Here is a 12,534-nt window from a genome sequence, read left to right as displayed (position 1 = left end):
TAACAATTGAAAAAACAAAAATTTCATAGTGTGAAACCACACTGACCTTCCACATAGTCATCAGCAGGGTTGGGATCTTTAGATCTACAACACAAACCTCTCCTGCTTGACCTGAGTAACTGGTATCAGTAGAAGGCTGTTATCTATGCTGACCTTCTACTGGAAGGGAATGGGGAAACATTTTGCCGGTGAGTTTCACAGCTATGTGCTATACAACTGAGGAACGTGGGGATGCATGCTATCTCTGGGTTCAAGTCCAGGTTCTGTGGAGGAGCATGCATTTGTGGTTAGAGATCTTTTTGTCCCAATCTCTCCCTGTCCTCTTCTGCTCCTGTGTTTGACACAAGCTCCTAGCTCCTATCCTGCTGCCCACATCTCTTTTCCCAAGCTTCACTCCCTCATCTACCCCATTCCCTCTACATTCAAGTCCAGTGGTTTCCTCCTCTTCCTCCTTCTTGCCTGAGCGCCAGCAAGGGGAGCACTGCGAGTACAGGAAAGACAATCCCAGAGCTATTAGCTTCAGTGCCATAGCAGTCACAAGCAGTTGGGAGGAGGCATTGCAGAAAAAGTCCAGCTGAACTCCTGAAGCCCTAAGATGAAGCATGTTCATTTGGTCTGTGGAGATGGGCATGTGCACAGTCCATTTGGCACACAGGAGTTGTGAGGGGATGGACAAGCCCAGTGCTGATGAAATCTTCAGAAAAGTCAGTTGTCAAATTCCAGGAAGTATCTACTGAGCATGTGCTCAGACAAACTTTTCAGAGACTTATTCAGAGAGTTTTCACAGGGATAGTAAAAACAACATCCATTATGCCAGGGTGACAACCCTCATTTCCAGTCAAATTTCAAGTACCCTGTATCCAAAGTACAGAGGCACTAGACCTTCTTAACAAAACCGCTCTAAGAATATTTTTAATATAAGCAAAACAATATATTTTTCCTAATGCCTTTCATGGAAACAGCTGAGCCAATTTAGTTGAAACTTTTCTAAGGCAGACACCTGGCATGAAAAATTTAAATTCAAACATTTTACTTTTGACAAAGTTATAAGCAACTGAAGAACATGTTCTTGTAAAGGAAAATGTGGGACATCCTTAACTATAGGCATCATTACCTGTACTGCCTATAAAGACACACACAAGCACACAAAATTGGCAGGCAGTCACTGCAAATCTCTATCCTTGTGTAATCCTGTATGCCTCACCCACAAGGACCCTAAAGCCTCTGTGCCAGGAAGCATTCACTTTACGAGAATGGACTGCTATGTCCCAAATCCCCAAGCCTACATTCAGTGGAAGACACAAACCCAACTGTATCCCTCTCTTGCTCCTTTAAATGGAAAAATTAAATATTTGCATAATCCAGTCTTTCCCATAGAATTAAAAACAGACATTACTTATTATTTATAGCAAAGACCAATATCACATTTATGGATTAAATTTCTTTTTAAGTAGAAACATATTTATATACACACTAACTGTAATAAAGCTTTCCACTATATAGCAGGTATAAATAGGTACACTGAAGAGATAGTGAAATAAATAGCTGTAATGCTTACCCCCAAAGCTGGTAACCTCTGTGTGCAGCTGACAGCAACTTTAAGCTTCCAGTCTGTTTCACCATCTAGCTGATCAGTTCGAATAAAACACGAACCTTACAATTACAAAAAGAAACCATACATCACACTACAGCCAGCTTTTTTTTCCCCTCCAGGTTCTATAAAATTTCCAGTTTTTGTTACCTCAAACTGAAATTGTTTCTTTATCCTCTTTCTACACATTTTTATGTAATTATTCGTACATATTAAAGGCCTGATCCAAAGACCCAATGGTTTTGAAGCAAGGCCTAAGTGTTTTGTTTTGGTTAAATGCTTTCTGTAAGGGATACTACAGATGTCACACAGTATTTCAATACAATCTTCATAACAATTTTAAAAAAAAATCAAGATAGGCATACATGTAAGTAACAGGAACAGATTCTACTTTAAGTCTTTTATACCATCTAAATTTAGATCAGTAAATGAAATATTTATTGGGTAAAATGCATCTCAGGTGTAACTCCATTGACTTGTTTATATTATGCCGGGATGAGCATTTTTGAATAAATGATTCATACAGCCATTTGTGTAACTGAGATATTAAAGCTATTATAAAATTCAGAGATGTTTAAGATACATCTAGTATACACTTTTTTACTGACCCAGACTGAAACCTATCAAGATGCCATATTTGTTAAGTGTGCACAGAAGCTTGGTTCATTATCAGACTCCAGTGCACCCATATAAATTATATTTAAAGGACATCAACTCCAAAATGGATTTTAAAACATTTGTGGATGTCATAGATCTAAAACCAGATAACCTTTCAGTACATGTGACTAACCTATAATTAAGATGTGGTGGAAGCTCAAACCACGCAGATTGACATGAACATAAAAGTAACTGAAGAGAATTAGTGACATTACAAACAAGTTATGTGTTTTACAAAAAGCAGACTAGTATAAAGTGTTAGAAACTCAATGCTGGGCGAAAATAATGATATGATAACTAGATTGGTGGATATGGCCAATACAGGGAATATTCATATTACTAAACTAATGGATTCCAAAAAAAGTTACAGTTGAATATTGTGGAGATATATATATAGATATAGATATATAGAGATATAGATATATAAATAAATAACCAGGCAGAGGAAAAGACGGGCTAGTGAAGGAGAAACAGAGCTCAAGAACAGGTCTGCAGAGTTGGAAAATGAAGAAGGTGCTCAGCAGGTAGTCACTGAAGGTGGAAGGGCAAGGAAGAAGAGAAGAGTGGCTAGTCCTATAGGAAAAGGGGAAGAGTCAATGGAGACTACACCAAATATGAGCCCCAGGAGGATACAGGATGGGTTGAAGAGGATTACAAGGGAGAATAGGAATGGAAAGAACTTGTAGCCAGAGGGAACGGGATAGACTGGAGAATGGCACCGTTACTTGGAAAAGGCAGGTCTATGTGATCGGGGACTCTTTACTGAGAAGAACAGACAGGTCTGTAACCAGAGCTGATCCAGAGAATAGAAGGGTGTGCTGTCTTCCAGGTGCTAAGATACGGGATGTAGACCTGAGGTTGAAAAGGATCCTAAAGGGAGCAGGAAAGAATCCCCTAATTATCCTTCATGTGGGAACAAATGATATGGCTAGATTCTCACTGGAAAGTATTAAGGGAGACGATGATAGGCTGGGGAAGACGCTTAACGAAATCGAGGCTCAGGTGATCTTTAGTGGGATTCTGCCTGTTCCTAGAGAAGGGCAACAAAGGTGTGACAAGATTATGACTATCAACAGATGGCTTAGGCAGTGGTGCTATAAGGAGGGCTTTGGGATGTATGGCCACTGGGAGGCATTCATGGACATAGGACTGTTCTCTCGGGATGGACTTCATCTGAGTAGGGAAGGAAATAGACTTCTAGGATGGAGGCTGGCACAACTGATTAAGAGAGCTTTAAACTAGGAATTTGGGGGAAATGTCCAGGTAATCTCCACGCCGGATTTTAGCATTGAGACAGAAGAAAAGTAAGAAAGGATACAGCCAGGGGTAGGAGAATGTATATACGGAGGAAGGGCAGTGTGGATACCAGTCTAATAGGTTATACTGGCTGTAGAATATCCATGCCTAATAGGGTACAGAATGTGAGCGAGGCCAAACAGCAAAAATTAAGATGTTTGTACACCAATGCGAGGAGCCTAGGTAACAAAATGGAGGAACTAGAGCTACTGGTGCAGGAAGTGAAACCAGATATTATAGGGATAACAGAAACATGGCGGAATAGTAGTCTTGACTGGACTACAGCTACTGAAGGGTATGTGCTGTTTAGGAAAGACGGAAATAATGGTAAAGGTGGTGGAGTAGCATTGTATATCAATGATGAGGTAGACTGTACAGAAATAAGAAGCGATGGAATGGATAAGACAGAGTCCGTCTGGGCAAAAATTACACTGGGAAAGAAAACTACTAGAGCCTCCCCTGGGATAGTGCTTGGGGTGTGCTATAGACCACCGGGATCTAATTTGGATATGGACAGAGCACTCTTTAATGTTTTTAATGAAGTAAATACTAATGGAAACTGTGTGATCATGGGAGACTGACTTCCCAGATATAGACTGGAGGATGAGTGCTCGTAATAATAACAGGGCTCAGATTTTCCTAGATTCGACAGCTGATGGATTCTTTCATCAAGTAGTTACTGAACCGACAAGAGGGGATGCCATTTTAGATTTGGTTTTGGTGAGTAGTGAGGACCTCATAGAAGTAATGGTTGTAGGGGACAATCTTGGTTCAAGTGATCATGAGCTAATTCAGTTCAAACTGAATGGAAGGATTAACAAAAATAAATCTGCAACTAGGGTTTTTGATTTCAAAAGGGCTGACTTTCAAAAATTAAGGAAATTAGTTAGGGTAGTGGATTGGACTGAAGAATTTATGGATCTAAAGGCAGAGGAGGCCTGGGATTACTTCAAGTCAAAGCTGCAGAAGCTATCGGAAGCCTGCATCCCAAGAAAGGGGAAACAATCCATAGGCAGGAGTTGTAGACCAAGCTGAATGAGCAAGCATCTCAGAGAGGTGATTAAGAAAAAGCAGAAAGCATACAGGGAGTGGAAGATGGGAGGGATCAGCAAGGAAAGCTACCTTATTTAGGTCAGAACAGATAGGGATAAAGTGAGAAAGGCTAAAAGTCAAGTAGAGTTGGACCTTGCAAAGGGAATTAAAACCAACAGTAAAAGGTTCTGTAGCCATATAAACAAGAAGAAAACAAAGAAAGAAGTGGGACCGCTAAACACTGAGGATGGAATAGAGGTCAAAGATAATCTAGGCATGGCCCAATATCTAAACAAATACTTTGCCTCAGTCTTTAATAAGGCTAAAGAGGATCTTAGGGATAATGGTAGCATGACAAATGGGAATGAGGTATGGAGGTAGATATTACCATATCTGAGGTAGAAGCGAAACTCAAACAGCTTAATGGGACTAAATCCGGGGGGCCCAGATAATCTTCATTCAAGAATATTAAAGGAATTGGCACATGAAATCGCAAGCCCATTAGCAAGAATTTTTAATGAATCTGTAAACTCAGGGGTTATACCGTATGATTGGAGAATTCCTAACATAGTTCCTATTTTTAAGAAAGGGGAAAAAAGTGATCTGGGTAACTACAGGCCTGTTAGTTTGACATCTGTAGTATGCAAGGTCTCGGAAAAATTTTTGAAAGAGAAAGTAGTTAAGGACATTGAGGTCAATGGTAAATGGGTCAAAATACAACATGGTTTTACAAAAGGTAGATCTTGCCAAACTAACCTGATCTCCTTCTTTGAGAAAGTAACAGATTTTTTAGATAAAGGAAACACAGTGGATCTAATTTACCTAGATTTCAGTAAGGCATTTGATACCGTGCCACATGGGAAATTATTAGATAAATTGGAAAAGATGGGGATCAATATGAAAATTGAAAGGTGGATAAGGAATTGGTTAACAGGGAGACTACAGTGGGTCCTACTGAAAGGTGAACTGTCAGGCTTGAGGGAGGTTACCAGTGGAGTTCCTCAGGGATCAGTTTTGGGACCAATCTTATTTAATCTTTTTATTACTGACCTCGGCACAAAAAGTGAGGGTGTGCTAATAAAGTTTGTGGATGATACAAAGCTGGGAGGTACTGCCAATTTAGAGAGAGACAGGGAAATCATACAGGAAGATCTGGATGACCTTGTAAACTGGAGTAATAGTAACAGGATGAAATTTAATAGTGAAAAGTGCAAGGTCATGCATTTAGGGATTAATAAGAATTTCAGTTATAAGCTGGGGATGGATCAATTAGAAGTAACGGAGGAGGAGAAGGACCTTGGAGTATTGGTTGATCATAGGATGACTGAGCCACCAATGTGACATGGCCGTGAAAAGAGCTAATGCGGTCTTGGGATGAATCAGGCGACATATTTCCAGTAGAGATAAGGAGATTTTAGTACCGTTATACAAGGCACTGGTGAGACCTCACTTGGAATACTGTGTGCAGTTCTGGTCTCCCATGTTTAAGAAGGATGAATTCAAACTGGAACAGGTACAGAGAAGGGCTACTAGGATGATCCGAGGAATGGAAAACCTGTCTTATGAAAGGAGACTCAAGGAGCTTGGCTTGTTTAGCCTAACTAAAAGAAGGTTGAGGGGAGATATGATTGCTCTGTATAAATATATCAGAGGGATAAATACCGGAGAGGGAGAGGAATTATGTAAGCTCAGTACCAATGTGGACACAAGAACAAATGGATATAAACTGGCCATCAGGAAGTTTAGACTTGAAATTAAACGAAGGTTTCTAACCATCAGAGGAGTGAAGTTTTGGAATAGCCTTCCAAGGGAAGTAGTGGGGGCAAAAGACATACCTGGCTTTAAGATTAAACTCGATAAGTTTATGGAAGAGATGGTAAGATTGGATAACATGATTTTGGTAATTAATTGATCTTTAAATATTCATGGTAAATAAACCCAGTGGCCTGTGATGGGATGTTAGATGGGGTGGGATTTGAGTTACTACAGAAAATTCTTTCCTGGGTATTTGGCTGGTGAATCTTGCCCATATGCTCAGGGTTTAGCTGATCGCCATATTTGGGGTCGGGAAGGAATTTTTCCCCAGGGCAGATTGGAAGAGGCCCTGAAGGTTTTTCGCCTTCCTCTGTAGCATGGAGCACGGGTCACTTGCAGGAGGATTCTCTGCTCCTTGAAGTCTTTAAACCACAATTTGAGGACTTCAATAGCTCAGACATAGGTGAGAGGTTTTTCGCAGGAGTGGGTTGGTGAGATTCTGTGGCCTGCGTTGTGCAGGAGGTCGGACTAGATGATCATAATGGTCTCTTCTGACCTTGGTATCGGTCATAAACGTAAAGGAAAGAGGAAACCCCTTTAAAATCCCTCCTGGCCAGAGGAAAAATCCTCTCACCTGTAAAGGGTTAAGAAGCTAATGGTAACCTCGCTGGCACCTGACCAAAATGACCAATGAGGAGACAAGATACTTTCAAAAGCTGGGAGGAGGGAGAGAAACAAAGGGTCTGTGCCTGTTGGTATGCTGCTTTGCCGAGGATAGAACAGGAAAGGAGTCTCAGAACTTTTAGTAAGTAATCTAGCTAGGTATGCGTTAGATTATGATTTCTTTAAATGGCTGAGAAAAGAATTGTGCTGAATAGAATGACTATTTCTGTCTGTGTGTCTTTTTTGTAACTTAAGGTTTTGCCTAGAGGGATTCTCTATGTTTTGAATTTAATTACCCTGTAAGGTACCTACCATCCTGATTTTACAGGGGTGATTCCTTTACTCCTATTTACTTCTATTTCTATTAAAAGTTTTCTTGTAAGAAAACTGAATGCTTTTTCATTGTTCTCAGATCCAAGGGTTTGGGTCTGTGGTCACCTATGCAAATTGGTGAGGATTTTTACCAAACCTTTCCCAGGAAGTGGAGTGCAAGGGTTGGGAGGATTTTGGGGGGAAAGACATGTCCAAACTATGTTTCCCAGTAAACCCAGTTAGAGTTTGGTGGTGGCAGTGGTTATTCCAAGGACAAAGGATAAAATTAATTTGTACCTTGGGGAAGTTTTAACCTAAGCTGGTAAAAGTAAGCTTAGGAGGTTTTCATGCAGGTTCCCATATCTGTACCCTAGAGTTCAGAGTCGGGGAGGAACCTTGACATGGTGGCAGAGTGGTGGGATTAACCTGAAATCATTTTGAGATCAATTTGAGATTTTTTGAACTAGAAATACAGATTTTAAAAAGGAAATTTTTTTTCCTTTGGGGCTGCTGGAAAAGAGGTCCAGAAAGCAGCTTAAACTAAAAGCAGCTTGTTTTTTCTCTGCTTTGGGCCAGAGGAGAGACAAAAGGGGATTATCTTTGTGAATTGCAGGTTTTCTTTGCCTGGAGGCAGGGTACTTAACTCCTGCAGGGAAATTCAGTCTTCCAAACCAGAAGGGTTTTTTTTTTCCCCCTAAAAGTAAATAGGGGGGGGTGTTCTACCCATTTGCCTGGAGACAAAAGTGGCATGGGATTTTTTTATTTTTTTTTAGGATTTTGATTTTTTTTTTTTTTTTTTTTTTACAAGGAGCACAAGTTTGAAAAGGAATTTTTTTTTCCTTTGGGCTGCTGGTAAGCAGGTTTCCAAGTAATTGGAGGTCTTTTGCTTTGATTTGGGACCAGAGCAGAGACAAGGGAATTGTCTTTTTCTGTAGGCTGACAATCACTATCAGAGAATAGGTATTCTATTCCAGCACAGCAAAATTTTACAGCCAAGTTTTGTTTGTTTATTTCTAAACCTCAGGCGTAAAGTTAGTTAAAAAACAGAGAGGTTAGGATGACAAAATCCATGGCTCGACAAAAGCTGGAATTAGCCAGATTTCAGGCTAAGGAAAAACAAAGGGAACATGAAAGACAGATAGAACTCATGCGGCTGAAGGAGGAGGAGAAGGAAAAAGAGAGGAAGCATGTGGAGGAGGAGAGGGAAAAAGAGAAGCAGCATGCACTGGAGATGGAGAAGGTAAAGGCTCAGCAGAATATACCAACAAACCCTAGCAATCCTTCTCCAGGTACCACTTCCCATCCCAGAAAGTTCCCCACCTACAAGGCAGGCGATGATACTGAGGCCTTCCTAGAAAACTTCGAAAGGGCCTGCCTTGGGTACAACATCTCTACTGACCAATATATGGTAGAGCTGAGGCCGCAGCTCAGTGGACCCTTAGCTGAGGTGGCAGCTGAAATGTCTAAAGAACACATGAACAAGTATAACTGTTTAAATCCAAGGCGAGAGTCAGAATGAGGATAACACCCGAGCAGTCTCGTCGGAGGTTCAGAGCCCTAAGGTGGAAACCAGACGTGTCATTTACCCGACACGCCTACCACATTGTGAAACATTGGGATGCCTGGATATCAGGAGCAAGTGTTGAGTCTCCAGTAAATTTGCCCTTCCTAATGCAAATGGAACAATTCTTAGAGGGTGTTCCTGAGGAAATAGAAAGATGCATCCTAGATGGGAAGCCCAAAACTGTAATTGAGGCAGGAGAGATTGGAGTCTGATGGGTGGAGGTGGCCGAGAAGAAGAAAACTGGTCGCAGTTGGAGCAGAGACCAGAAGGGACAACCCCAGACCACACCCTATCACCGGGGGCCGCCCAAAGCCCCACCTACCTCCCAAAGAACCCTCCAGACCCCTTATCGTCCCACCACCCCGTTCTCCAGCAACCCACCTCGCCCCAGTGACCCGTCAGCTGGACGATGTTTTAAATGTAACGAGCTGGGGCATGTAAAGGCCAACTGCCCCAAGAAACCCAACAGATTACAGTTCATTGCACCGGGATCACACCAGAGGTCCGCAGGCCCAGATATCTCCCAGATACCCTTGGAGCGGAGGGAAACTGAGTGTGGGCAGGAAGAAGGTCACCGCGTGGAGGGACACCAGAGCACAAGTGTCAGCTATCCATGCTTCCTTAGTGGACCCCAATTTAATCAACCCAGAGATCCAAGTGACGATTCAACCCTTCAAGTCCAACTCTTTCAATTTGCCTACAGCCAAGTTGCCTGTCCAGTACCAGGGCTGGTCAGGAACGTGGACTTTTGCAGTCTATGATGATTATCCCATCCCCATGCTGTTGGGGGAAGACTTGGCCAATCATGTGAAGCGGGCCAAGAGGGAGGGAATGGTCACCCGTAGCCAGGCTAAACAAGCCGTGAGGCCTTGCTCTATTCCGGAAACTTCTATCAGGACCCAGTCAGAGGTGATGGACCCGGACCCCAGGCCAATGTCTGCAACAGCAGTAGTGGATCCAGTCCCAGAGACCCAGACGGAACCAGTCCCAGAACCGGAACCAGCCGAACAACCAGCACCAGACCATTTGCCAGCACTGAATCCAGTACTTGCAACCTCAACACCAGAGGGCCCCACCGAACCTGAACCGACAGCAGCCCATAACCCTACACAAGAGGCTCAGCCGGAGCCTGAACCCCAACATAGTGTCCCAGCGGAGAGCGGTTCACAGTCAGTGGAAACAGCCCCATCCCCTACACCGCTTCCAGAGGGACCAAGCATAGGTCCACAATCCAATGAGGAACTGATGTCTCCAGCATCAAGGGAACAGTTGCAGACAGAACAGGAAGCAGATGAAAGCCTCCAGAGAGCTTGGACGGCGGCACGGAGCAACCCACTGCCTCTCAGCTCTTCTAATCGATCCAGGTTTGTTGTAGAAAGAGGACTTTTATACAAGGAAACTCTTTCTGGTGGACACTAGGAAGACTGGCATCCTCAGAGACAGTTGGTAGTTCCAACTAAATATCGGGCCAAGCTCTTGAGCTTAGCCCACGATCACCCTAGTGGCCATGCTGGGGTGAACAGGACCAAAGACTGTTTCGGGGGGGTCATTCCACTGGGAGGGAATGGGCAAGGATGTTTCTACCTATGTCCGGTCTTGTGAAGTACGCCAAAGAGTGGGAAAACCCCAAGACCAGGTCAAAGCACCTCTCCAGCCCCTCCCCATCACTGAAGTTCCATTTCAGCAAGTAGCTGTGGATATTCTGGGTCCTTTTCCGAAAAAGACACCCAGAGGAAAGCAGTAAATACTGACTTTCATGGATTTTGCCACCCGATGGCCGGAAGCAGTAGCTCTAACCAACACCAGGGCTAAAAGTGTGTGTGCCAGGCACTAGCAGACATTTTTGCCAGGGTAGGTTGGCCCTCCGACATCCTCACAGATGCAGGGACTAATTTCCTGGCAGGAACTACGGAAAACCTTTGGGAAGCTCATGGGGTAAATCACTTGGTTGCCACTCCTTACCAACATCAAACAAATGGCGTGGTGGAGAAGTTTAATGGAACTTTGGGGGCCATGATATGTAAATTCGTAAATGAGCACTCCAATGATTGGGACCTAGTGTTGCAGCAGTTGCTCTTTGCATACAGAGCTGTACCACACCCCAGTTTAGGGTTTTCACCATTTGAACTTGTATATGGCCGTGAGGTTAAGGGGCCATTGCAGTTGGTGAAGCAGCAATGGGAGGAATTTACACCTTCTCCAGGAACTAACATTCTGGACTTTGTAACCAACCTACAAAACACCCTCCAAACCTCTTTAGCCCTTGCTAAAGAAAACTTACAGGATGCTCAAAAAGAGCAAAAAACCTGGTATGATAAACATGCCAGAGAGTGTTCCTTCAAAGTAGGGGACCAGATCATGGTCTTAAAGGCGCTCCAGGCCCATAAAATGGAAGCATCGTGGGAAGGGCCATTCACGGTCCAGGAGCGCCTGGGAGTTGTTAATTATCTCATAGTATTCCCCACCTCCAACCGAAAGCCTAAGGTGTACCATATTAATTCTCTAAACCCTTTTATTCCAGAGAATTAAAGGCTTGTCAGTTTACAGCCCAGGGAGGAGACAATGCTGAGTGGCCTGAAGGTGTCTACTATGAAGGGGAAAATGCTGGTGGTGTGGAAGAGGTGAACCTCTTCATGACCCTTGGGCGTATGCAGTGACAGCAGATCCAGGAGCTGTGCACTAGGTACACGCCAACGTTCTCAGCCACCCCAGGACTGACTGAACAGGCATACCACTCCATTGACACAGGTAATGCTCACCCAATTAAAGTCCAACCTTACCGGGTGTCTCCTCAAGCTAAAACTGCTATAGAACGGGAGATCCAGGATATGTTACAGATGGGTGTAATCCACCCCTCTGGAAGTGCATGGCCATCTCCAGTAGTTCTAGTTCCCAAACCAGATGGGGAAATACATTTTTGCGTGGACTACCGTAAGCTAAATGCTGTAACTCGCCCAGACAACTATCCAATGCCACGCACAGATGAACTATTAGAGAAACTGGGACAGGCCCAGTTCATCTCTACCTTGGACTTAACCAAGGGGTACTGGCAGGTACCACTAGATGAATCTGCCAAGGAAAGGTCAGCCTTCACCACACATCTCGGGCTGTATGAATTTAATGTACTCCCTTTCGCGCTGCGAAATGCACCCGCCACCTTCCAAAGATTTGTAGATGGTCTCCTAGCGGGATTAGGAGAATATGCAGTCGCCTACCTTGACGATGTGGCCATATTTTCGGATTCCTGGGCAGACCACCTGGAACATCTACAAAAAGTCCTTGAGCGCATAAGGGAGGCAGGACTAACTGTTTAGGCTAAGAAGTGTCAAATAGGCCTAAACAGAGTGACTTACCTTGGACACCAGGTGGGTCAAGGAACTATCAGCCCCCTACAGGCCAAAGTGGATGCTATCCAAAAGTGGCCTGTCCCAAAGTCAAAGAAACAGGTTCAGTCCTTCTTAGGCTTGGTCGGTTATTACAGACTATTTGTACCGCAATACAGCCAAATCGCCGCCCCACTGACAGACCTAACCAAAAAGAAACAGCCAAATGCTGTTCAGTGGACCGAAAAGTGTCAGAAGGCCTTTAACAAGCTTAAAGCGACACTCATGTCTGAGCCTGTACTAAGGGCCCCAGACTTTGACAAACCGTTCCTAGTAACCAC

General features: G+C 43.6%; 1 protein-coding gene across 5 annotated transcripts in view; it reads right to left on the bottom strand.

The window, feature by feature from the left end:
• ATP9B (ATPase phospholipid transporting 9B (putative)) overlaps window positions 1-12,534 on the bottom strand; it is a 295,180-nt gene that overhangs the window by 144,425 nt on the left and 138,221 nt on the right. For all 5 annotated transcript variants that reach the window (XM_084621950.1, XM_084621952.1, XM_084621951.1 and 2 more), the window contains one exon: window positions 1,559-1,653. In XM_084621950.1, the coding sequence (XP_084478076.1) occupies window positions 1,559-1,653 (95 nt within the window). The remainder of the gene's footprint in view (window positions 1-1,558; window positions 1,654-12,534) is intronic.

This window comes from Lepidochelys olivacea (assembly GCF_965140295.1).
Source record: "Lepidochelys olivacea isolate rLepOli2 genome assembly, chromosome: 2".
Lineage (NCBI taxonomy): Eukaryota > Metazoa > Chordata > Testudines > Cheloniidae > Lepidochelys > Lepidochelys olivacea.
This window is presented reverse-complemented; position numbering and strand designations above follow the sequence as displayed.